The sequence below is a fragment of the Pan troglodytes genome, chromosome 14 (assembly GCF_028858775.2).
Source record: "Pan troglodytes isolate AG18354 chromosome 14, NHGRI_mPanTro3-v2.0_pri, whole genome shotgun sequence".
Classification (NCBI taxonomy): Eukaryota; Metazoa; Chordata; class Mammalia; order Primates; family Hominidae; genus Pan; species Pan troglodytes.
Genome location: NC_072412.2, coordinates 45,390,880 through 45,418,370, shown reverse-complemented (window position 1 = coordinate 45,418,370; position 27,491 = coordinate 45,390,880). Strand labels below are relative to the sequence as shown.

The window sequence follows — 27,491 nt, the reverse complement described above, 5'->3', positions numbered from 1 at the left end:
ATAGTTTTTTGGGTACAGTTGATTTTTGGTTACATGGATAAGTTGTTTAGTGGTGATTTCTGAGACTTTAGTGCACCTGTCACCCAAACAGTGTACACTGTACCCAATATGGAGTCTTTTATGCCTTACCTGCCTCCCAGTCTTTGCCCCGGAATTCCCAAAGTCCATTGTCTCATTTTTATGACTGGCCATTCTTTTTGACAGTAACTAAATGACTGTTAGGTCTTCATTTCTGTGTATTTCCACCTTTATAATTAATGTAAATTAGTGGGATTTTCATTACTAATTTAGTAGTTGGTGTCTCCTTTGTATACTGCATGATATTCTTCAGGCAGTGAGTCCATGCTAATTTTTAAAAAATATCTGTTTCAAAAATAGCATACTGTAGCTATTATCACATAAAGAAAAAGCCTGTTATTTGGATTGGCCAGTTACTTGAACAAAAACATTTCTGATATTCAGAATGTATCCAGTCTTAAATCTGAATAGTTTCCAAATGTCAAGTTGAAAATATATATATGTACTTTGTATAAAGAACATGTTCATGTTGCCAAACACTACTGAAAATGGTAACATTCCTTCTGATTTCTTTATACAGCAAATTGCACAGAGTTTGAAAGATGAACAGAAGAAGGTACCTTCAGAAGCTTCATTTTCAGATGTTCACTTAGAAGAAGGAGAGTCTAACAGTCTGACAAAATCTGGTATGTTATGATGTCTTAACTGCCAGCATTTATTCATTTGGGTTAACAAACCTTTACTGAGGACTTCTCCTGTCCCAGGCATGAAAAACAACTTGTGCCTTTGAGGAGCCCACACTTTATGGGGGGAGATTGCCAAGCCACAGACAGAATTCAGTGGTGAGTGAGATGCTAATGGTTTGCACAGGGTGCCCTTGGACCATGGATGAGGGGCATGGAAATTGCGAAGGGAGATGAGCTCTGAGTGTGGGAAGGTGGGCTCAGTGTGGGGTGTGGTGTCTGAGAGCTATAATGTGTTTATGAAGAGTATGAGAGAGCCAGGTGAAGTAAGTTTGTTTAAGATAGATAGAATAGAATGTAGAAAGGCATGCAGGAATGGAAAACCATGGCTATTTTGCATTATTCAAGTGGTTTGGTATGTTTGGGCCCAGGTTGTATGTGGGGAAGGAGCAGATAAAATAGGCCAGATAGGGATAGATGTCATGTGATAGTCTCATGGCCTTTGGACTTCTAGCTGGCATAGTGTATCATGGTGACTGGACCACCAAATTTGCATTTTGTAAGCATACTGAGTGTCTGGGACTGGAGTAAAATACTATTGACACAGTTGTATGGGATGGCTTGGACTAGGGTACATGTTATACAAGGAGCAAAATTGTCCCAAGAATCACCCTGGATACTCATTAGGGACCTAGACAGCAAGCTAGATGGGAAGTAAGCCATCCCTTCCCCACCCAGCTATAAGAGTGGCCCTAAAGCGTAGCTCCCCATGGGACAACTGGGAAGGTGGGTACTATAACTCCATGGGCTTTAAAGAGCCCCAGCTACCTCAAGATCCCCAGGTGAAGGGCATCATCAGGTGTTCTGAGTCTACTCTATAAACAGTTGCTACACTAAATCCAGACTGTCAAGCAGCTGGATATTGCTCATCTGACAAAGCCATTTTATCATGCTCGCCCTGTAGGAGGGAGGACCCACAGAGGGCTGAAATTTCCTCCTCTGCAATAGAACCCATACCATGTCCTAGTATACCTCTTGGTCCTAGTATACCTCTTTATGAGCACGGGAGAGACGAGAGTACATTTCTGTCTTGCCAACCCTGGACTTGTGCGTTTTCTCTTTCCCCACTAAAGCCTACTTTTTAACCCATTACTGGCATTACAATGAGGCAGTGATGGGTTATTGGCAGAACTGTAGAGACTGATCAGGAAGTTGTTATATTTTTCCATTTGAAAGGTAAAGGTGGTTTGAACCAGGATGGTGTTGGGGGGATGGAGAGAAATACAGAGATGAGGGATATGGTTAGAAGTTTGAATCAGTAGAATTTGATGGCACCTCAGATGTGAGGGTTGAATAAGGTCCATGTGGAACAACTGAGAGGGTCTGTATTATATGGTTCTAGAAGCTGTACTGTCCAATATGGTAGCCACTGCCATTGAGCGTGTGAAATGTGGCTAGTCTGAATGTGCTGTAATTGTGGCTAGTCTGAATGTGCCATAATTGTGTAAGATTCACACCAGATTTCCAAGACTTAGTATGATATAAGGAATGGAAAAAAGGCTGGGTGCAGTGGGTCACGCCTGTAATCCTAGCACTTTGGGAGGCTGAGGTGGGCGGATCACCTGAGGTCAGGAGTTCGAGACCAGCCTGGCCAACATGGTGAAACCCCGTCTCTACTAAAAATACAGAAGTTAGCCAGGCGTGGCTGCATGCGCCTGTAATCCCAGCTATTCGGGAAGCTGAGGCAGGAGAATCTCTTGAACCCAGGAGGTGGAGGTTGCCATGAGCCGAGATTGTGCCACTGTACTCCAGCCTGGGCGACAGAGTGAGACTCCATCTCAGAAAAATAAAAAAAAAAAAAGGAAAATATCTTATTAGTAATTTTTATATTGATTACATGTTAAAATGATATTTTGGACATATTGGATTGAATAAAATATACTAAAATTAATCCTGCTTCCTTTTTTTTTTTTTTTTTTTTTTTGAGAGACAGAGTCTCACTCTGTTGCCCAGGCTGGAGTGCAGTGGTACAGTCTCGGCTCACTGCAACCTCCGCCTCCCGGGTTCAAGCAATTCTCCTGCCTCAGCCTCCCGAGTAGCTGGGACTACAGGTGCGCACCAGCACGCCCAGATAATTTTTGTATTTTTTAGTAGAGATGGGGTTTCACTATATGTTGGCCAGGCTGGTCTCGAACTCCTGACCTCAAGTGATCTGCCTGCCTTGGCCTCCTAAAGTGCTGGGATTACAGGCGTGAGCCACTGCGCCTGACCAATCCTGCTTTCTTTTTACTTTTTTTTTTTCTTTCAAAGAGATGAGGTCTCACTGTGTTGCCCAGGCTGGTTTCGAACTTCTGTGCTCAAGCAATCCTCCTGTTTTGGCCTCCCAAAGTGCTGGGATTACAGGCATGGGCCACCATGCCCAGCCATTTTTTTCTTTTTTAATAGACATGGAGTCTCACTATGTTGCCCAGGATGGGTCTTGAACTCCTGGGCTCAAGCAGTCCTCCCACCTTGGCCTCCCAAAGTGCTAGAATTACAGATGTGAGCCACTGTGCCTGGCCTCTTTTTACTCTTTTTTTGGAGACAGGGTCTGGTTCTGTCAGGCAGGCTGGAGTGCAGTGGCGTGATATTGGCTTACTGCAACCTCTGCCTCCTGGGCTTAAAGCCAACCTCCCACCTCAGCCTCCCAAGTAGCTGGGAGTGTAGGCTCATGCCATCACGCCTGGCTAACTTTTCTACTTTTTAAAATGTGACGTTTTACTGTGTCACATTTATGATTTACATTATATTTCTATTGAACAGCACTGCCGTAGAGCTGTAGAGAGAAAGACTGATTTAGAAATAAAGGATGAGGTGTGGTTGGTGCTTTGGGCTTGTGTAAGATCATCCTAGGACAGATTGTAGAGTGACTGTAGCAGACGTCTTGGGAGAGAAACTGAGCCAGTGCTGACGTTAAGGAGCAAATGGAGATAGAGGAGTAAACTAAGCCCACCAAGAAAGAACAGCCAGCGTGGTCAGAAGTGGGCAAGTGAGAGAGTGTGATTGATGTCAGAGGAGGAGGGGTTGGCAGTGTAGTTTGCGTAAACAGGTGAGAAGATCGAAATCTCAAGAACATTGTGGTTATAAAGTGGCATGCTAAGTTTTAAAACTTTAGGGGTGGAATAGTTGAGAGGAAGAAGGAAGTCTGTAGAAAGTAATAAGAATGCGATTCTGCATGTATTAAGAAAATCTGCCCCTGGGGTAGGGGTGTGAGGATGGAAGAGAAAGTCTTTGGAGTTGAGAAGGTAAGGATGAACAGCTCGTCATCTGTGCAGTTATCAGTGTTATCACAATGGCGATAGAACTTGGGTGGAAAGCAAGGCTCTGAGTCAGGTAGGAAGTGGAGCAAAACCAAAAAGAATAGTCATAATCACTTTTCCTGGTTTCCTGGTTCCCTGGTTCCCACCTCTAAAGCTGGAAGTGAGAGAATGAGAAGCCTGTGAAAGGAGGGCTTTAAATGATGTGAAGTTCATGGCATAGAAGGAGGTGTCAGGGCAGATTGGTGGAGGGACCCATCTTGTGAAGAGACCAGTTATCAGTACCTTCAAAAAGTACAGCTTTGTTCTGTATGTAGAGCAAGTAAGGGGGGAGGTGAGGCCCGTGGAGGACGACGGAGGCAGACGTGCAGGAGGGCTGTGGGAGAAGCCCTGGTCCCGGGGCCTGCTCTGCTCCTCAGGAGAGGCAGCCAGAGGGCACTTGGCTTTTGATGGTTTGCCCTGGTGAACTAGTATTAGTTACATAGGAAAGGGAAAAAAATGAACACAAGCTGACTTCTGGCTTTAAAGTACTTAAACACATTTGTTTGACTAAACTTTTATTTGGGAGAATTCTTTTGGCACTTTATTTTGAAGAAGGGATCCTGCACATACCATATTCCTAAGGAAAACTATAAATATGTCATCTCCTAAATATTCTTTGATGTAATTTGTTTATTCTTTTTCTTTAAGAAACTTAATACAAATTAAATGTTAGTTTAAAGTGAGCTCTTATGGAAGAAATTTAAAAATTATACAAGTTAAATAGGAGTGGTGAGAGAGAGAGAGAAAAAAAAATTTTACAAGTAGTACTTGTTTTTGGGAAAAAAGCTTACAGAATTGTAAAGTGAAAGTACTGGCCAGGCACGGTGGCTCACACCTGTAATTCCAGCACTTTGGGAGGCCGAGGCGGGCAGATCACCCACGGTCAGGAGTTTGAGACCAGCCTGACTAACATGGCAAAACCCCATCTCTACTAAAAATACAAAAATTAGCTGGGTGTGGTGGCACATGCCTGTAATCCCAGCTACTCGGGAGGCTGAGGCACAAGAATTGCTTGACCCCAATAGGCGGAGGTTGCAGTGAGCTGAGATTGTGCCACTGTACTCCAGCCTGGGCAACAGAGCCAGACTCTGTCTCAGAAAAAAAGAAAAAAAAAAAAGCCTGGGTGTGGTGGCTCATGCCTGTAATCCCAGCACTTTGGGAGGCTGAGGTGGGTGGATCACTAGGTCAGGAAATCAAGACCATCCTGACCAACATGGTGAAACCCTGTCTCTACTAAAAGTACAGAAAATTAGCCGGGTGTGGTGGCCTGAGCCTGTGGTCCCAGCTACTCAGGAGGCTGAGGCAGAAGAATCACTTGAACCCAGGAGGTGGAGGTTGCAGTGGGCTGAGATCGCGCCGCTGCACTCCAGCCTAGGTGACAGAGCCTAGGTCCAACCTAAAAAAAAAAAAAAAAAAAAAGGAAAGAAAGCACTAAGCTTCAACCTTTCTCCCTCATCCTTTTCCCCTCAAATCTGTGCTATACAACCTCCAGGCCTTCTTGTAAGCATATGCTGCTATAACCATTTATAAAAAGGAATTAATGTTTGCTCTGTAACTTATTACCAGTGTATCATAGATCTACTTCTATTTTCTTATTATTGAAAACATTCCAAATATACAGAAAAGTTGAAAGAAAGATGAATGATGAACACCCATACCCACAACTTGGATTCAAGACTTAACATTTTATTTTTTATATATATTTATATATATATATATATATACACACACACACATATATACACACATATATACACATATATATACACATATACACACATATATACACGAACCATTTTAAATTATTGACATTGACACTTCACCCTTGAGTATTTCAGCATCTCCAAAAAATAACGACATCTTTTACTTAACAATAAACCATTATTGCACTAAAAATTTAATGAGTTTGCTAATGTCCTCTAATGCCTAGTCCATCTTTCAATATCACCTGTTGTCTCAAAGTATTATACCAGCTCCACTTTTCATGGTTCATTTGAAATTTGGTCCCTCGACCCAGAAGTGATTGTACTTCCCTTACAGAGGTGTCTTTGCTCAACCATACTCCCCACCTGCTCTTCCTCACAGTCGCCAGAGTCTGCCTTTTCTGACCTTCCCAGTGGTGGGGGGAAGCCCGCTCTGGTCACCTGGGAATTGGATGTACTAACTAGGCCTGTATGTGATTTGACTCAGAGTGTGGAAGACAGTCTGACAGGTGAACCTAATTTGATTAATCCCCCTGTTTAGAAGTGCTTTGTTTTCTTGTTACTCCCCCACCTCCACAGGCTCCCACCTCCTTCCTTCCTCATGACTACATAGAGATCTGCTTCCTTTTTTTTTTTTTTTGAGACGGAGTCTCACTTTGTTGCCCAGGCTGGAGTGCGGTGGCAAGATCTTGGCTCACTGTAACCTCCGGCTCCCAGGTTCAAGCGATTTTCCTGCCTCAGCCTCTCGAGTAGCTGGTACTACAGGCATGCGCCACCACACCTGACTAATTTTTGTATTTTTAGTAGAGACGAGGTTTCACCACATTGGTCAGGATGGTCTCGAACTCCTGACCTCATGATCCGCCTGCCTCGGCATCCCAAAGTGCTGGGATTACAGGCGTGAGCCACTGTGCCCGGACGATCTGCCTCCTTTTTAATGGCTGCATTCTATAATGTGATTATGCTTTTCCTATGTTCCATAAAGATTATTGATCACAATTTGGGAAAAGCAACTTGGGTTGAGCATATATATATGAAGCTGGAATGTATGTATGTCCATATTCATGTGTATTCTCACTTACTGTGTTAAATCTCGCCTGTCACTGATTTAGATTTCTTAGGGTATTCTTGATGAAAACTGAGGTGGGAAAAAATTGGTGCCCTCTAGCTACTGATAGCTAATGAGAATAAGCAGTTTATAGTTGCCATGTAAATTATTGTAAGACAAATATCCACATGTGTGAAATGTGTCTTCTTTTCCACTTGGGTTTTAGGTTCAACAGAATCCCTCAATCCTAGACCACAGACCACAATTTCTCCAGCAGATCTTCATGGAATGTGGTATCCTACGGTTCGAAGAACTCTTGTCTGTCTCTCCAAATTATACAGATGCATAGATGTACGTGTATCTTTACTGTGAATTGCTCGCTCTTTCACTTGAAATATTTTTAAATTTACATTTTAAGATCTTGATAAAGTATTTTTGTTGGATATTCTTAAAATAATGATTTTTAGATATGGAAGTAACTTGAGGTCAAGCTAATTTAGGAATTTCTAACCTGAACTTTCTATAGAAACTTATAATTCAGTAATGGGCTTTGGGGAGTCTATGGACACCTCAAAATTGTGGGCAAATTTTGCATGACTGTTTTATGTGTGCATTCCTGAAGAGAAGACCCTGACTGCATTTAGAGCAATGATTAAATACAGCAGTCATGTAATGAATTGTCTAGATGCCACTATTTCTTAAGGATATGGTTCAAAAGGAGTATGCATTTACCCTTACACCACAGAGATATTTTATATCGTAGGACTGCACAGTTGTTTCATTGGGTCAGTAAAATGTACACTACTCTATATTTAATTTAAAATGCATAATTGCTGGGCTTTGTGCTTATAGATTTTGAAATGCTACCAAAAGTGCCTTTTGCCCAGTTCTGGGACTCTTAGGGACAGGCCCAGATCACCTCTACAGACTTAGATGTCTCAGCGTTTTTGCCCAGCTGATGAGATCTCTTCCAGAGAGAGGTTTGGACATTTGGCATCTCTTCCTCCCCAGGGTGTCCATTAGGTTTATTGAACAATGATATTAGGCTAAGATTCAGCAACTTCCTGCAGTGGAGTCAGGATCCCAAGGAAAATACGCAGGAGGCATATTCCACATAGAACCCATTGTCATCACAGACTCTAGTAAATAAAGCCTTTTAGGGTGCTTAACAGGGATTTTAGCTTAATAGTAGGTAGGCCTGAGGAGGTCACTATGCCAGTTTTGTCTTATGCCTTAGGCTGGCTTATTCTTTTTTCATCTAGCTTATATTCAAATCTTAACACTTTTAGTCTTACCGATCAAAGGTGGGGAAAGACAATTCAGTGTAAAATACATTAAGGCTGAGCAAGGGAAGGCGAGGGTCTTGGTCTAAGCTGCTCATCTTAAGCTTTCTTAGGCAGGGTTAGTGACCCAGCAGGTGGCAGCTCTAATCTCTCCTTCCTATAGTGATAGCCTTGTGGGAAACCACAGAACGGGGAGAAGCAATGTAAAAAGAGAATAACATCAAGTTGGAGACCAGGGCCCAGGACAGTGGCCTAATAATGAATAGGCTCATATTTATGTAGAATGGAGGCTGGGAGGGAAGCAAGGGGACTGACAGGAGTCCTGGTCCAACCACCATGCCACACCTCTGGGAAGATAGTAATGGCAGATTTAAATTAAGAATCATACTGCCTATACCATTTGGTAACCTGTTTTTTTTTTTTAAACTCCATTATGAATTTCACCGCCTCCTTCAGCATTCTTTGATTTCATAAACAGTATTCTATAATTTAGATTTAGTCCTATTTTATTTGTCAGTCCCCTGTCTTTGAACATTTATGTTATTTCCAGTTTATCGCTGTTCTAAATAATACTGTAATGAAGAGCCATGTACATGATTTCCTAAAATACAATTCTGTTGTATTTTTAGAAGTGGATTTACTGAGTGTTTGTTTTAAAGTTGGTTTTAGAGATTTAAAAAACAGCCCCACATGAGATCTTGTTGGAGCGAAGGCTCCATGAGGTCAGAACCATGCCTGCCTATATTTCTAGCATCTAGCACAGTGCCTAGCATGCTAATCAATATTTATTGAATGGTCACATGAATGTTTCCAGAGATGACTGCATATTACATATCTATGTGTTGGTCTAGAAAGGTTGCATGGGAATAGGAAACCAGGAAGAATAATACAAGTAGTAAATTAATCCAACCATGAGGGCAAGCAGGCATTGTTATTTGCACTTACAGCCTAGGATATTCCTTTTTTTTTGTTCTGTCAAGTGCCACAGGCTGATTATTCTCTTTTATTCCACCAGAGGGCAGTGTTCCAGGGATTATCACAGGAAGCATTGTCTGCCTGCATTCAGTCCTTACTTGGAGCGTCAGAGTCTATCAGCAAAAACAAGGTTTGATGAAGTGTTAGGTGAAATCCTGTTTCCTGGTAAAATACTGTGGAATATAGCATTTACTTATAGGCACAGAAGTTTAAAGCTGTTTTGGCAGTAGGATTTGTTTAACATGATTGAATTTTGAGGCTCTTTGAGAGAAACTGTTATTTCATTATAGTGCTAAATAAAGACTACTATATAAGAGAGCCCAACTTTGCTAAAGTACCAAAAGTGGTACTTAGGTTACACATTCTATAGGGTAAAGGTTTCTTGTTGTAGTCCTAGCCACTGGGGAAATGATACTATTTCCCTGGAATACCAAGAAAGCATTTTCAAGGAAACATCACAATTTATAATCATCTCTCTCTACGATAATGTTTTAAATAGTTGAATGTTCTTACATGGAGGAAATGAGTCAGTCGATTTTGAGGACAGGTAATTGTGGCTCTGGGTTGTGTGACTAGAAGGAGTCACCATGACTGTATGGCTTACAATTTTGTTTGTCTGTTTTGAGACAGGGTCTTGCTTTGTCTCCCTGGCTGAAGTGCAGTGGTGTGATCATAGCTCACTGCAGCCTCTATCTCCTGAGCTCAATCCATCCTCCTACCTCAGCCTCCCAAGAATCTGGGACTACAGGCATGTACCTTCATGCCCCGGCCAAGTTTTGTATTTTTTGTGAAGACAGGATTTTGTCATGTTGCTCAGGCTGGTCTCAAACTCCTGGGCTCAAGTGATTTGCCCACCTCGGCCTCCCAGAGTGCTGGAATTACAGGTGTGAGACACTGTGCCCGGCCTTTTTTTTTTTTTTTTGAGAGAGGGTCTTACTCTGTCACCTAAGCTGGAGTGCAGTGGTATGATCTCTGTTCACTGCAGCCTCAACCTCCTGAGGTGAAGCAATCCTCCTGCTTCAGCTTCCTGAGCAACAGGACTACAGGCACCTGGCTAAATTTTTTATTTTTTGTAGAGACAGGATCTCACCATGTTGCACAGGCTGGTCTCAAATTCTTGGGCTCAAATGATCCTCTTGACTCAGCCTTCCAAAGTGCTGGGATTACAGGTGTTAGCCACCGCACTTAGCGGTTTACAGTTTTTAATCCAGAAGGGATCTGGGGCTGAAGGCTGCTGGCATGTGCTTCTCCCACAGACCCTGAGATTTTTTTTTTTTCCCCAAGAAGTAGAGCATGTTCAAAAGTGTTGCTTTGCTTAACTCTCCTCTTAAAATACCTGTCACCTATAGGGAAGGAGCTGTGGGAGCTGTTTCTAGCCAAAATTTTCTTCCCACTTGGAGTGTTCCAATCCTGTGAACTTTTTTTGATATATGGATTTATAAATGTGACTTTTAAGTTAAAGGCTTTTATATATATATATAATATATACATATAAATTATATATATGAAAGTGATATATACATTTTATATATATATATCTCTCCACAGAATAATTTGGGATCTTGTTGCTAGGAAAGCTTTATCTTTGTGACCACTATATTTTTCTCATTCATGAAATGGAGAGGTGAAATGAAACTTTCACATGGGGACTAGAAATAAAGTTATAGACAGGCAGATTTAAGTTTTAACAAGTATTTCCAAGTCTGTGCCCGCACATTTTTGATAATAGGTGAAATTAGAAAACACATGTCTAATGTTAAGGAAATGGTTACATAAATTGTGGCATGTTTTATATAACAATATTACACAGTCATTAAATTTTTAAAAATGAAACAATAAAATTTAACTTAAACATATTAAGACAACAGATATTTAAGATGCAAATCAGATAATATGGTATGACTATGTAATAAAATGCATTGAAGAAAATATGTAACAGTGAAAGCTTTTAGGTGACTATGGATGATTTTTTCTCTCATTCCCTATACATTTCTTTATTTTCTACAGTGATCCTGTGTTTCTCAGATCTCAGGAGGGAAAAATATGACCTAATTTTAAAAAAAGTTCATAGGCTTATGTCCTCTTGTACCACTGTCCTCTCTCTTTTTTTTTTTTTTTTTTTTTGAGACAGAGTCTCACTCTGTCACCCAGGCTGGAGTGCAGTGGTGCTATCTCAGCTCACTGCAACCTCCACCTCCTGGGTTGAAGCCATTCTTGTGCCTTAGCCACCCAAGTAGCTGGGATTACAGGTGTGTGCCACCACGCCCAGCTAATTTTTGCATTTGTAGTAGAGACAGCGTTTCACCGTGTTGGCCAGGCTGGTCTTGAATGCCTGACCTCAAGTGATCCACCCGCCTTGGCCTCCCAAAATGTTGGGATTACAGGCGTGAGCCACTGCACCTGGCCATGTCCTTTCTTTTAAGGGAGGCATGAAAAGCGTTTTGATAGTTCGGTCTTTTGCCCTGCTTATCTGTAGGCCATCCTCTTTTATCTAATTCTGTTTCCTACATATTATAAGAGGTTTAAATATGTATGGGGAAGCTCTCAATTTGATAGACACTAGCTTATTATTTTCATGGTTGAGCTTGTGTACTTTTTTTTTGTTTGTTTGAGATGGAGTCCCCCTCTGTCGCCCAGGCTGGAGTGCAGTGGCGTGATCTTGGCTCACTGCAAGCTCCGCCTCCCAGGTTCACGCCATTCTCCTGCCTCAGCCTCCCTAATAGCTGGGACTACAGGCGCCCACCACCATGCCCGGCTAATTTTTGTATTTTTAGTAGAGACGGGGTTTCACCATGTTAGCCAGGATGGTTTCTCTATCTCCTTACCTCGTGATCCGACTGTCTCGGCCTCCCAAAGTGCTGGGATCACAGGCGTGAGCCACCGTGCCTGGCCAAGCTTGTGTACTTTTATCTTAAAAAGTGATCAGTGAAAATGGATTAATGTCTTAAACAGTTTTTTAAGGCAAGAAATTGTTCTTACATACTTAAACTGAGCACCTGTCAACAAATTAACATGATACTATTTGCTGGATTACAATAGCTTTAGTGAAGTAATAAAATCTATATGATACTATTTTTGGCATCAGAGTTGTTAGGTCTTTTAAAAATAGAGCAAGTATTTAAAATGTGTAGCATTTCCCACTTACCTGGTGCTCTGTGTTCCCATATGCAGAGTGAGTTTCCATGACATAAGTCACTGATTATGTTTATTAAAATCAGTGGAGAGAGTAAGCAAGACTGGGAAGGAATCTTCATTTAATAACTCCTTTAAAATTTATATTGCTTACTGAAAGATAACTTTATCTTTTCCTAAGGTAATATAAAAGTTTCATTAGCAATATTTTCAAAATAAGATTCTGCCTTGAGTAACAGCAAGAAGGAGCAAATACAGCCTTGCTCTTATTAATATACAAACTCTTTTCTGAAATGAGAGCTATGATTATTCAGTATTTGAGGATTGGGTCAGAGGTTTGAGAACTGAGCTTGAATCACAAGACTCTTGTGGATGGGTCCTGAGAGGGCAGAAGGACATGCTGGACCTTCAGGGATGTGGGTAGTCAGAGCTCTGTTGGTGGCAGGAGGATCCAAAATGGCAACCTCAAATCATTTTACATTTGTATAAATATAAGTATGTCTGATGTTCTAGATATTGAAACCACTTTGACCAAATAGTGAAAGCCATGTTCCTGAGGAGAAGCTAGAATGCCAGGCCAGGTCAGGATCCTGCTTGTTCTTTGAGCCTTTCTTTACCTCCTCTGCTCTGGGCCACTGTTAGGCTGCATCATCTCTTCTACCTCTGCACCAGGTGAAAGTAGATTGGACTTCTCTTTGTAAATGTGTTGCTTTACAGCCTTGTGTCTGACTTTCTTGGATTTTTAAAGTAGAGCAAGTGACAGTGCAAATAAGAGTTTGAAGCAAGATTTTTTAACTTAATTCTAGCATGGGGAGAGTTCATTGCACAACTAAAGAGAATTGACACCATAGGCTGTAAACCTAGGTAGATTAATGTTGATTAATAATGTATGCTGTATATGCTTTTATTTTGATTTAATATGTGATCATATCCATTTTTCTGTCTTATAATTTAGACTCAGATTGATGGACAACTTTTCTTAATTAAGCACCTTTTGATACTTCGTGAACAGATTGCTCCATTTCACACTGAATTCACCATTAAGGAAATTTCCCTGGACCTCAAGAAAACTAGAGGTACTTTGCTGTCCTGGCTGGCACACTTGGGTGTGTTTGATCTGTCCAGATGTGTCAGCACAGGTTTTAGGTTTATTTTATGTTCATCTGCAATTTTTTGCATGCTTTGCTCGCTAAATATGTTATTTGTTTGTACTAAGCTGAGCTGTCACCATGCTAATGACTTCTAACTTGCTGTATTTTCTTTATGAAGGGAACTGTATCTGGACATTTCAGTTTGTAATATTAGACTCATTTAGACTCTGCCACATATTCCTACAACCAGTTAAAAGGTGAAAAATCTGTATAATAACTGCTTCCTAAGTAAGTAATGTCAACTAGTTGGGATGATTTTAAGCACTGAGTTGAGTTTGTCAGTTTATGAAAATTCAGGAAGCCAGCTGGGTAAAATGAGAAGAGTACTTATCTAAGAATTTGAAAGCACTGGGTTTTCTTCCTGTCCCATCATTTCCTGGCCTTTGTGTGATCTTGGGTGGGTGTTTTAGCTTCTCCATGCCACCTTCCTTTTATGTAAAATGAGCATAATGAACTTGTCATGATACCTTCACGAGGTTATCAAGATCATTAAGACCGAAAAGGAATGAAAATATATGTTAACATCTTCATAAATTTCAGGTGCTTAAATAAACTTCAGTGGTATTAAATCAGTAATCATGTAAGATAGGGTCTTTGAGTTGGTAATAGACATTGAATCATCTTGAGAAAGATGATTCATCCATCCTAATGATTTGTCTCTGAATTAGTAAGAGATGATTTCTAAAAGATCAGAGTAGTTAATTTTTAAGATAATTGATCTTAAGCAGTTAAGGATATACCATACACATCCCTCATGTCCCTTAATTACTTACAAATTTATGTCAACTTTATCTTAAATATTTCTAAGAGATTTATGCTCTGATGCCTTAAGCCATTCATTTATGTGATCAGTTAACTTCTCTCTAATGTTTTGGGGCAGTTAAAAAAACGGTCACTCAAATTATTTTCTATGTGTTACAGTTTAGAGGAACCCCAAATATAGGATGTTCAAGGATAGCAGGTTTTTAGTTCCCCAATTCCTGTGCCTATCTGATAGTGGATTTGATTTAACTCACCCGAGAGCCAGTGTAACCTCATGATGATTCCTCTTAAAACAGTTTGCTCTATTTCGTTCCCTAGCGCTCTCTCTTGTCCACCACGGAGAATATGTTTTGGTTCTGTAAAGCATGTGTGTTATGTACTTTGTGATTTTAACATTTTTAAATTATTTTTGTTTTTTTCTCTAATCTTGGAAGTGGCACACCATGTGTTTTTGTTTTGGTTTGGTTTTTAAATAGGAGCCAGATATCCTGGCTTTTGCCTTTACAGAACACATAGTTTTTTTAAAGCTTATTCTCATCAGAGGCTTCCATCTCCCACCCATTCTGGTTGATTTCATTCATTCCTTTCAGTGTGAGGTGTGGGAATCATGCTCTTACACCTCGAAGAATTCCCAGCTTCTGACAGTTCTTACTTTAAGTGATGGGATAGAGCAGGGTTGATTTACTTTCTTTCATTTTTTTCTAAAGTTGTAATTTGTTGCTGCTTGGTTCTAGTGTAGATCAACTGAGGTGAGAGAAAGTGAAATATCTTGAGATTGTGGCAAAATTTGGTTGAAAGTGTGTTTTCCTCCAAATATTACAAAGCCTGTGTAACTCTACCATATGATGATTTGATTCTGTGCAGACAGAATCTTTGAGGGATCTTATAGAAAAGACAGCAGACACAACTATTTACTAAAGCTTTACTCTGAATACTGAACTGATAGAGAGACGGTCTTCTTCTTTACTACCAGGGTCAAGGCAGTAAGTATTATGGTAGTGTGTGCTTGCCAAACCAGGGTTACAAGCATTTCATGCTTTGCTTTATCTAGTCTGGCAAAGCAAAGAGATGTTTTTTTCTTACTCAATAATACTTGCTATCTTTACTTTTACGCCTCTAACCTCTCAAGACTAACATTATATCGTATTGCATTTGAACATCAATGAGACCTCAGCTAATACTTCACATAGATTCTAGTTAGTCTGGAGGTTAAGGGGTAAATATGTCCTTTTGGTGTTTTCTTCTTGGCTGACACATTAGTTTATTACTCTGCTTCAAATGAATAAATTTCTGTGCCAGCCAAGATTTTAACAAAGAAGCTGGGTAAGTATATGAGTATTTTTTAAAAACCTATTTAATATCCTAAAAGTAAAGCAGTGAAATTTTAAGGTGCCGATTACCATTTATCATTTTTCTTTTTTTTTTGGTAAGTGAATAATTGAGATTAATAGTCATTTTGCAATTTGAACTTCTAGAAAATAACTCTGTGAGTACTGTAGCCATCACTGGTGCTCATCTCACTCTCAGCCTTTCATGGAGGTGAGTTGCTGAAGGTGAATTGGCTTTTTGCCTTGTGGTGGTAGAGAACTGGTGTATGTTACTCATGGCTTTGCTGTTGAAACTTTACATGTTCACTGGATGAGTAATTTTGTTTCACAGATGCAGCATTTAAAATCCTGAACCCTATGACAGTTCCAAGATTTTTTAGGCTGAATAGCAACAATGCCTTGATAGAGTTCTTGTTGGAGGTGAGAAGGAGTCTGTTTCATTGGTGGTGGGAGATAAACGACATTCTTTACATGTCTGGTGATTTCTAGGCACATAAAAACAGGAGGAAATTGTTATCTTCTTTTTAAGGGCACTCCTGAGATAAGAGAACATTATCTTGACTCTAAAAAAGACGTAGACCGTCATCTGAAATCGGCCTGTGAGCAGTTTATTCAGCAGCAGACCAAGCTGTTTGTAGAACAGCTGGAGGAGTTCATGACAAAGGTATAGACCTTGGTGCCTATTTGGTAAAGTCATTTTGCATTCTTCCTTAGATTTCCTTTTGAATTACTCTCTTGTGTAAACTCTGGCAGAAGGAGATATTAAGCCCAAGTCTTAATGAATCTGTCTAGGAAATCACTGTGTTTCCTATTATGGAAAGCTTTCTGGTTTATGGACTTTTAGATATGCTTGCACAGTTTTTGTTTTTAAGAGGAAGAGTCGAAATATTGCAAAGCTAGTTATAGCTGACCCCTGGTTAGCTGTGTTCTGTTTATCCGCCTTGTAGGTTATCTGCATGTGGGCTGGGACTCTCACTTTCTCCTGGACCTGCATGGCAGCAACCACAGTCCTGGGAATCAGGGTTTCCTATTCTTAAAATGGGTGATTTGTTTTCCTCCTTGTTTTACATGCCATTTTTCTCTTCCATTTTGCATGGATAATTGAGAACTGAAGACTTTTATAACATAGCATTGTTAACTGTCAGATATATGGATTTAATGTACAGTCAGTCCTCCTTCACATCGGTGGTCTCTTCCTGGAAACTGTGACTTTAAGTGAAACAACATAAAATGAAACCAATTTTTTTTTCCTCATCAACAGTATAATGAAACAATGTTGAACGTTGAAGGAACGACTTTATTTGAGGACATGCTGTGCGTCATTTCACTTAAAGTCACAGTTTTCAGGAACCTATTGCTGATATTAAGTGAGGACTGACTGTATGTGTGGATAGTATATTCTCTCTGTCTCTCTGTCTTCTAATCTAAAATCCATTAACTGGCAAATGCCAGCAAAGAGAAAAGCAGATCATGGCTATTTTGACATTCTTGTTTCAACCTAATCATTTAAAAAAAATCTAAGTGTCATTACTAAGGACTTAAAGATATTTAAGAAGTCTTGAAATTAGGCTGGGTGTGTTGGCTCACACCTATAATCCCAGCACTTTGGGAGGCTGAAACAGGAGGATCGCTCGAGCCCCCAGAGTTTGACACTGGTTAACAGTCCTGGGTGACATAGTGAGACCTAGTCGCTACAAAAAATGAACAAAATTAGCCATGTGTAGTGGCGTGTGCCTATAGTCCCAGGTACTTGGGAGGCTGAGGTGGGAAGATTGCTTGAGCTGGGAAGTCGAGGGTGCAGTGAGTCAAGATCATCCTACTGCAGTCCAGCCTGGGTGACAGAGTGAGACTGTCTCAAAAAAAATAAAATAAAATAAAATAAAAAAATAAAATAAAATAAAAAAAGAGAAAGAAAGAAAGAAAAAGTCTTGAAACTTTTATTTATTAAGCCGCTACTGTTTACCCCAGACTTGTATCAGAGGACATCATAAAAAGAATAAAAATATGATGGCTCTTATTTTCAAATTTGACTAGTCTTAACTGGACAGACAGGATATATGTATGAAATAACAAGGAGACAGCTATGCAGTTGTTCATTAGAAACTTCTTGTTGGGTCTATCAACGCTAATATGCCTGAAGCCTGTGGTAAAGACAGAAAATACGAGTTTTAAAAAATAATTAAAAAGGCCAAAAATGCATAGAAGTGTTAAAGTACTCTTTTGTTTATCACTGGCATATATTGCTTGTTAAGTGGATTTTATTCCAAGTATTTGCAATGTGTGCATATGCATTTTTTTTCCCACCACAAAAGCCATAAAAAAGGAGGGGGATAGAAATGCTTTCTCCTAGGTTTTGATTTTTTAAAAAAGGTTTGAGTATTGGTACTTTGTAATTTACAGATAACTTACAGTTTTTACTGAAACTACCCTTGTGAAAAACAAGCTGGTAGATTGTAGTGTATATTTCTGGGAGAACATCCACAGTAGTACTGCTGGGAAGTATTATAGATGAATATTGTACAATAACAGAACAGCAGAATGAATCTTCTGAAATAAGCAAGTTGATTATAATGAAATCCAGGATTAAAGGGTTGTTCTAGAACAGCACAGTTTTTCTAGAAATCAAGAGAATAAAAATTCACACGTGCCCATAGTCTTAGCTACTCTGGGTGTCTGAGGTGGGAGGATGGCTGAGCCCAGTAGTTCAAGACCAGCTTGGGCAACATAGCAAGACTCTGTGTCAAAACATTTTTTTTTTTGAAAAAGGAAATAGGGGTTTATGCAGAAAATATTCCAAGTCTGAATTATGTAATGGTTCTCCATGGATATGCTACATGCGTATAGCAGGGATCCCTGAACAAATGTTCATGGACCTGTTTTTATATTCCCTTCGTAATGGGATTGGGAAGGGAAAGGCCTTGCCTCTCATCCCAGTTAGAAGCCAGTCTCATCCTACATGATCAGTCTCTGCTGCCCTTGCTCAGACCACTTGTAGTTGCCTCCCTTTTCCTCTGTCAACCCTGGGCCCTCACTGCTGCTCACTGAGTTTCTACTGAGTGGACACTGCAGCCTGGAGGACTGAGCTTCCCTTTTATGGTGTCATATTCCAGATTCAGTTCCCTTTCATCCTGTGGCATAGAGTGAGTCAGAGACAAAGATACATATGTGCGCGCGCGCACACACACACACACACACACACACATACGCAACCATTTCAGACACTGCATCTTAAAATTTGTGGACCAAAGATTTTTCACTTTTTACCTAGTAACTGTTACTAGCATTCTGAATAGCAGAGAAACAGGAAGATTTTATAGAAAACTTTAAAATGATTTTCTTTAAAGGTAAACCTCAGCATTAATTACCTGCAAGTGCAGAATCTCATGCCTCTTTTATTTAGTTAGCTTTTTTTTTTTTTTTTTTTGAGACAGTCTTGCTCTGTTACCCAGGCTGGAGTGCAGTGGCACGATCTCGGCTCACTGCAACCTCTGCCTCCCGGGTTCAAGCAATTCTTTTGCCTCTGCCTCCTGAGTAGCTGAGATTACAGGTGTGTGCCACCATGCCTGGCTAATATTTATGTATTTTTTGTAGAGACGGGGTTTCACCATGTTGACCAGGCTGGTCTCAAACTCTTGGCCTCAAGGGATCTGCCCTCCTCGGCCACCCAAAGTGCTGAGATTACAGGCAGGAGCCACTGTGCCTGGCCTTAGTTAGCATTTTATAATGCTTGTCCCTTGATAAACGGTTGCAGGAAAATCAACACCCATAGGTACAGATGGGAAACAGTCTTTCATCTCATTTGGATGTGTGTTTGTAGGTCTTGGTATTTATCATTTGGGTGTAAGGCTCATCAACAAAATGTCCTCAGCTTGTTTCTAAGTTTGGACTGATTTTTAACAATATAGGTGTATTACTGTGTAGAGAATATTTTTAGATTGTCAGAAGACTTGTTTTTGAGCTTAAAGAGTTGGGGTCTGATTTGGATCCCTTTCATCTACTGTAAATTGGCCTTGTTGTTTATGTAGCTTCTTCCTCTGTGCTCCTCGTTGAGACACTTTGTATGCATTAATTCTTACTACATCCCTGGAACCTGGAGTAAGAGAAGCATCTTTATTTGACAGGTTGAGAAATGGGTTGAGTATTCATGAGATAAACATTTCTGCAACATCTTCACCTGTCTGGTTTCTGTTTAATACCTGATTTTTGGTATAATTATTGATCTTTCCTGAGAAAAAATAAAATAAGTACTAGAAGAGTGTATATGCTCTGTTGCCTCATTTCCTGCCCCTGGAAAAATAACCTCTAAGTATTTGGCCTGAGGGAATGTAGTACTATTCTAAGGCTTAGGAGGAGAGGCTCATATGAAAACATTTGGCTTAGATTATTTTCTACCAAACTTCAAAAACTGTTGATACTTTTTTATCGTTCTAGAATTCCATTGTACTAAATGTTGCCTGAAACAAACTCTTAAGTAGGACTTGGGATGGTAGTGGTTATAGTAGAAGGCAAGAACTTTGTGTCAAGGCAGCTGAGCCCTAGATCCTGCAACTGCGTCTGCCACCTTCTGACTGAAGTTAAGGTTATCAGGAGACAAAACAAGATCATATGTGTACCTGTAAAGTGCTTGCTGCAGAAATGTTATTTTGTAGTACAGTTTGACAAATTTGAGGTGAAGATTTTGCTTTAGCACAAAGTCTAAATTAAGGCATTTTAAAGGAAGTATAATTCCAGGTTTGTAGCTAAGCTTAAAAGTGTTTTTTTTTTCTGATGGGACCAATTTATGCTAAAAACTCAGACTTATATATAGAAAATATTCATTTTCTTTCAAGCAATTTGATTATTACGAGTTTATTCTTAATATTCCCTCTGAAGTGTTGTTAATTTCTTCAGTAACACTATAAACTTAAATTTTTTTTCTTGATCTAGTGCATGTAATGGAGTTTGATCTGTAAGTTTAATTCCTGCTCTCAAGGAGGTATAACCTAAAGGGAAATTAAGATAGAAAAATAGGTAAACATGAAACTGTATACAGCAATGTTATTGTGAGACGATGGGTCTTTGTTCATTGTGTAGGAATTTTTAAAAAGATGGGGCTTCACTTGACTAGCCTAAAAAAAATGAGGCTGATTGGGGAAAACTTTTGAAGCAAATGCTCTTTGAGGTTTGACTTAAAGATAAGTAAACTATCTGGATAGTAAATAGAGATTAGTATACTAGTTTATATTTGTTTTTAACATAAAAATACTTGTGCGAAACCTAAATCTATGTTACGAAATTGGTTAAATTCTGGAGCAATCAGTGCAACAGTAGGCAGCCATTACTATTAAAACAAAACTGTTGGATGTGGGAAAATGACCAGAATGTAGATTTAGTGGGGAAAAAAGTTCACAGAACACTGTTCCGAGATTTGTAAATGTATACACATTAGTATATTTATATTTTTACAACGGAAAATATTTTGGATAACATACACTAAAATGTGAATGTATTTTTCTTTTAGCAGTGTCTAGTATCTGTAATATATATGATTCATTTTTTAAAGTGCATCTCAAAAAATAAAGATATGAAGAGGGATGGAGTGAGAGGAGGAAAGAGGTGATTTTATACAGGTAGGCAGTATGAGCAAAGGCCTAGAGTGGTCCAGGAGGAGAAATAGAAACTAGAAATAAAGGGGAGGCTGAAGAGATCCAAGTCAACATTATACCCTGCGTCTGCCCATTATACCCTGTGTCTGCCTAAATGTTTGTATGGCCTTTTGTCTGAGAAATCTAGAGCTGGTGCTTGGGTTTTTCTAATGAGACTTTCCCGTGAGGCCAAAGCCATGGACTGCACCTTTGGCACATGACTGTCTATTTTAAAACACGTTTTATGCAGTTTCTCTCTCTTACCCTCCCCAGCTACCCCATAGCTCCACCACAGCTTACTGTCTTAGAAACAGTCTTGTTCAAGCAGCTAAGTGCCCTTTTTTGGATCCGCTTCTCTATACTGCTGCTAAGGAATGAAAAGAGATGACTAGAAGATGGTCATTCAGGTCTATCTTTAGCACTGATTGGTCAGTCATATGTGACATTTTGATGGTATTTGAAAATCTTATTTGTTTGTTTTAATGACATTCTCTCTGCTTGTGATATAAGAAAAATGATCCTCCATATGTAAAGGAGATTTTATCCAGCTAGGGTGACATTTTTCTAATTACATACAAAAATAATTTAATATTGACGTAACAGTCCCCTTAAGAGACACCTGTTTTGTGTTGACATTTCTCTAGGGCTTCATTTTTGTCTTCCCAGTGGGAAGTATTTCAGATAGAATGCCTCAGGACTTAGGTATGATTTTTAGCAAGATAACCATATGCCTTGAAATCACAAAAGAAGTTTTACTAAAAACGTTGATTACTTGTAAAGGATTATGAGATAATGCATTTTTTTTAGGGCTGCACATTTGATTATCATTGTGTTTTAATAGGTTTAAATGGTGTTGTGTATCCCTTGAGAGCAGTACCACCCTTGAGAGCAGTACCAGTTTAATTTGTCATTGATGAAATGAAACTTTTTTTCTTTTTGTCTCCTCTATTAGGTTTCAGCGTTAAAAACAATGGCCAGTCAGGGAGGCCCCAAGTATACTCTCTCACAGCAGCCTTGGGCACAACCAGGTATTCTGATTTGACCATTTTGGATTTCTTTTTTAGGATGTTATTAGTTTGCATTTATATAGTCCTTACTGTGACAGCTTGGAGTTGGTTTCCTATTCACTCTAGGGTGCTGCAATCTGAGTTAATGCAGGATTCAATTTGGAGCTGACAGGTCTTAATTGGTTAGCACTACTTGCATTTCAGCAAACATTCGAAGGAAGGAAGAATTTTTTTTTTTAAATCACCCAGTTAAAAATAAAATATGGCTAAGATGGAAAACCTTTGAGTCTGTTGATTTCTGTACACCCACTATTCATTGTGTTCAAGCTTTGATGAAAATACTGTGGTTGATAGGAAGAAATTATGGTGAGTGTACCCACTTTCAAGTGTATGAAGAAATGTTGGGCCACTGTTTTGTTCCACATTTTGTCCAAGTTATCCTCTGTTGACATTTTAGAGTATTGGGAAAAAAAATTGTAAAAATTGAGGCGTCAGTTGGGAGTTGGCAGGCAATACTATTGTCTGATTGGCAGATGTATTTGAGATGTTCCCAGTCTTACTCTTTCTTAAATGTAAATTTTTTTGTGCTGGAGGGCTTTGGGTTTCTTTTTTTTTTTTTTTTTTTGGTCTTTAGCGTTAGACATTTAAAATCATGACTAACTTTGTGAGTTATTTTTGGTACATCTTGCGGCATTTTAAATTGCCATTAAACCAGAATAAATCATTTTGTTAAATTGATATTTCTGGCCATTCTCTAGCCAATATTGTGATAGAGAGCCTTTGAAACTAAAATGGGCAAAATGATGAAAGAATGAGTGTTTTAATTATGGGTAAGCTGTGTCCAAGTTGGAGGGCAGCTTTCCACTCAGTGAGAGAGATCCAAAAAATGATTCTGGCTTTGCATCCATGAAAAATTGGCATGCACAGTCACCTAATCTGGAATCAACTTTTTAATATGATTGGTTTTCCATATTGAAAGAGCATTATATCTGTTAGGTATTCATTTTCTTTGGGAAAAAGGTTTGAAGCTATTCAAAGCCTCCAAAATTTTCTTTTTTTTTTTTTTTTGTGATGGAGTCTTGCTCTGTTGCCCAGGCTGGAGTGCAGTGGCGTGATCTCGGCTCACTGCAACCACCTCCTGGATTTAACCAATTCTCCTGCCTCAGCCTCCCAAGTAGCTGGGATTACAGGTGCCTGCCACCACGCCCAGCTAATTTTTGTATTTTTAGTAGAGACGGGGTTTTACCATGTTGGCCAGGCTGGTCTCAAACTCCTGACCTCAGGCGATCCGCCCACCTCGGCCTCCCAAAGTGCTGGGATTACAGGCATGAGCCACCACGCCTGGCCTCAAAATTTTTAATTATGAATGCCTTAGGTTAACTTGAAGTTGAACTGAGAAATTAGAAGAGTAGCTATGTATCACTTAGGAAGATTTGTAAATGTAGAGAATGTCAGTTGTCTTTGAAAGGAAGATAGGATTTTATTTCAAAGGTTCCTCAGGTGAACTTTGATGATGTCAATATAGGTTTGAGTTCATTTGTTTGACTGCAAATAAACTTTGTGACATACTTTAGGTGTGTCGTTTACCATGATGCAGACAAGGAACGTTCTATTGTCTTTATTATTTTAAACGTTCGTGTTGTGTGTGAAATAGAAATCTTTGACATCTTACTACAAAAGCACACTTAATACAGTAGTACATTCTGTCAGAAGACAGAAAATCAGGTTCTTTTACCGACAATACTGGAAATTCTAATTATAGTCTGGCATAGTATTAACCACCTCTTCTGATTCCTCACAGTCAAGAGGCAGACTTATCAGTTCACAACTCAGCATACTTCTTGAAGGAATTCTGATGATTTGGGGATTAATTGGAGCCTTTGACTCAAGGTTCCAATTGCTTTTATAGGGCTTAGTTAGAAATAGGAGCTGATTTTTATTTTGAACATTTATGTAAATGAAACTCTTCGGTATGATAAATCTTTCTTAAGATTTAAAGGTAGAAACCAGTACAGCTAAGCCCAGTGTCTTGATGCATAATTAACGTATTGCTCTTTCCCCTTTGGAAAGATCCTCTCTCTCAAAATAGGGACTGTCATTTTCTCAAGTGGAACCCTAATAGGATTCAAAGTGTTAGATGTATTGTGCTCTTAAGCATTACTAGAATTTAGAATTGTCATAGTAAAGCAGGAGTAGATAAAAGGAAACTGGCAGGAGTAGACAAAAGGACAGATTGAAGTAGGACTTGCTGCTTTGTCATTTAACCCAGTTCCTTCTTTCTTAGTGAGGAGATCTTAGTGAATATAGCAATGACAGCTCAGTTTATCTTGTAGTTGTATCTTCTATCCCATTTAGGCATAGCAGAGGTATGGAGTTGGTTTTTGTGAATCTGTAGTACTTGAAGCCCACACTTGAATGCCAAGGAGAGATTTATGGCCCCTTGGGGTGGGAGCATTGAGGACAATCTAGGAACTGTCTTGGGCCCCTCTGCTCTAAAAACTGAGGGTTACTGGTTCATTCAGACTTGGTCAAGTTCTCAGGGATCATTTCATGATCAAACAAACTCACAGGAGAGTGAGTTATAAATTAGGATGCCCATTTGTTAATTTACTCTGATGAAGAAACCTTTTTTAGGAATTAGAGGACACTTTTAGTCACCAGCTTGTGCACCCACTCTCTGCTTATCAAGGGCTCTGAAGACCGATTTAGTGATCCCTGAGGTGTGTTAGTAATGATAGAACCAGGGCCCATGGAGGTAAGGGTCTTGAAGGAGCTTTCATCTATTAATGAAAAATAAGCAGTTCCTGAATTATTTATTCTTTCTTCCTGAGAATGTCAGCGGCATTTGAACCACAGCAACTCCATCTCGAGAGAGAGCTAGGAAAAATGGGGATGGGATTTGCTGGGCTGCATTCCCAGGAGGTTAGGTATTCCTAGCCTCTAGATGTTTACATTTAACGAAACAGATTAGTAATGTTTACTAAACACACCCAGGCCCAGGAATGTCCTGATATCCTGATATCTTGAGAACAAAAGCATTCCTAATTTTGCTTTAAAGATAATAATATTGATTCTTGCAAAATATAGTAATTAAGAAAAATTAACCCTTTATCACAAGCCTTTGTAGCAGAGTACATATCCCCATGATGTTTTTTGTCATCCTATGTATAAACAAGCATTGACCTAGGGTGGGCACGTTACTCCTCTTACTTTTGGGAACACCCTACTGTCTATGGAGTACCTACTCTTTCACCACTTTACTTTTTTAACAAACTTGCTTTTGCTTTATACTGTGGACTCGCCTGAATTCTTTCTTGGATGAGATCCAAGAACCCTCTCTTGGGGTCTGGATCAGGACCCCTTTCCAGTAGCAAGAGCATTGGTACTTTCTTACCCTGCTTTACTGCAACCCTCCTCAATTAAAACATTTTTTTTTACATGGTATATTATTTGAACTATGAAAAGCTACAAAATGAAAAGTAATTATATTTTCTACCTCCAAACTAGTCCTTCTTTCAGAGGCAACTACTATTAAAGTTTCCTTCCCAAAATTGTTTATGTGTTTACTAGCATATGTGGACTTTAAAAATGTTACCCAAATGAGATTGTACTATACCCCTTGCTATTTCACTTCTTATATATCTTAGAGGCCTTTCTGTATAGCATATCCAACTCGATCCATTCTATTTATTGGATGCATCGAATACATCACTATAGCATGATTTCTTTTGTAATTCTTGTAATGGAAACCTAAATTATTTGCAGTTTTTGTTTTTCCTTATACTCTTAACGTGTCTGTATACTCATATCTTGGTATTTTTTTAGTATATCTGCAAGTAAATTTCTAGCAGTGGAAATGCTAAAGGAAAAAGTATCTGCATTTTCAGTTTTGCTAGATAGCGCCTAATATTTTTCCAAAGAGATGAACCATCTTGTACTTCCATCAGCAGTACACAAAGATGCCTGTTTCTCCATACCCTCGTCAAACATGGATATCACAATCTTAGTAATTTTTGCCAATCATCTGTAAATATCTCACTGCTTTAATTTACATTTATTTATGAGTGAGGTTGAGCATCTTTGAAATTGTTAATAGTCTTTTTTCTTTGTAGTTTTCTAGATAACTTCTTTTAAATACTTCATATAGATTACTACTCTCCTTTTCTATGTAACTCCTTAAGACATGACACTTGGGTTTCATAGTTATTTTTGTTATAACTTTTTGGGATTCTGTTCCCTTTCTGATAATACAGTATAAGAATATAACAAATAGATATTTAATTCCCCTTAAATATATGTGGATATTTTCTGAATGATCTAAGCATCTCTTACTGTGAGTCATTTCTGCAAATGAACAAACTCATTCATTATAAAGTAATTCTTACTAGTGTCTCTCTGAAAATGACTTTTTTTTTTAACTTTAATCTCTTACCTCCAAATTCCAAAGGTACATATTACAGCTCTTATGAATGTCCTGAAGCATGCTAGGGGAGTAATTTTGCTGCCTTAGCCCTTGGGATTAGAATTTTGTATAGTAGATATTTAATGAATGTTTATAGGGCTTATGATTAAACTTGGTAAATAAGCTATAAAAATGAAAGAAATTCTTTGGGGAAATAAAGAGTCTTTTCTTCTGCTATTTTTTTCTCCCTTTATTCCCCTTTGAATTAAAATGGAAATATTTCTTTTCTTTTTCTTTGTGACGCTAATGAGGTTAATTTATTTCCAGCAAAGGTCAATGACCTTGCGGCAACTGCGTATAAGACGATAAAAACAAAGCTGCCGGTGACATTGAGAAGTATGTCCTTGTACCTATCCAATAAAGACACCGAGTTCATCTTGTTTAAACCTGTGAGGGTGAGTATCAGATAGCTCATGTGAATGTTGGCGGGTGACTTCAAGTATTCTTTGCCTCATTTACCATTTTCCTTTTCCTGTAGACATTTAGAAATGTTGGTATACTGTTCTAGTGAAGTTGAATGATCACTATGATTCATGAAAGGCTTACAAAGTCTGCCTCTGTCTTGATTATCTTTTTTTCCCACTGTCACTTTGTCTTAAGTTTTTAATGTTACTATTGAAAGTAGAAATTAGTAAATAAACCAAAAAAATCAGACCCTTACATTGCATGTGGCCCAGCTCTCAAGAGAGCAGCACTTCAGGAATTATGCCCCATTTTACTGGTGAGTAGTAGAAATAAATGGCTTGCAGTGGCAACCAAGGGATTAAATGTCAGAGCAAATTTAGGGCTCATAATTTCCAGCTCTGTGTTGAGCTCTTGTTCTTACCCAAGGCATGGGTTGATTTTTAAAGTGTATTTTATGTGTCTAGGAACTTTATTATCTTTTGTGTAAGAAATTGCTGTAGAAGACCCTTAAAATTATTCTCTGGGGGGACAAGGCTTGCTAGAGTTTAGTCTTCCTGGGAAGCATTATCTGA

At 39.1% G+C, this 27,491-nt stretch overlaps 1 protein-coding gene across 15 annotated transcripts in view; it reads left to right on the top strand.

Moving 5' to 3' along the window:
- COG3 (component of oligomeric golgi complex 3) overlaps positions 1 to 27,491 on the top strand; it is a 69,663-nt gene that overhangs the window by 36,047 nt on the left and 6,125 nt on the right. For 10 of the 15 annotated variants that reach the window (XR_010150487.1, XR_001708979.4, XR_008538800.2 and 7 more), the window contains 8 exons: positions 599 to 704; positions 7,017 to 7,141; positions 9,089 to 9,178; positions 13,136 to 13,256; positions 15,753 to 15,841; positions 15,951 to 16,085; positions 21,998 to 22,073; positions 26,782 to 26,909. Coding sequence is in view for 7 of the 15 variants with exons in the window: in XM_063792139.1 (XP_063648209.1) it covers positions 599 to 704; positions 7,017 to 7,141; positions 9,089 to 9,178; positions 13,136 to 13,256; positions 15,753 to 15,841; positions 15,951 to 16,085; positions 21,998 to 22,073; positions 26,782 to 26,909 (870 nt within the window). In the remaining 8 variants the exon portion in view is untranslated. The remainder of the gene's footprint in view (positions 1 to 598; positions 705 to 7,016; positions 7,142 to 9,088; positions 9,179 to 13,135; positions 13,257 to 15,752; positions 15,842 to 15,950; positions 16,086 to 21,997; positions 22,074 to 26,781; positions 26,910 to 27,491) is intronic. The other 5 variants (XR_010150492.1, XR_010150488.1, XR_010150491.1 and 2 more) reach the window with 1 other exon arrangement.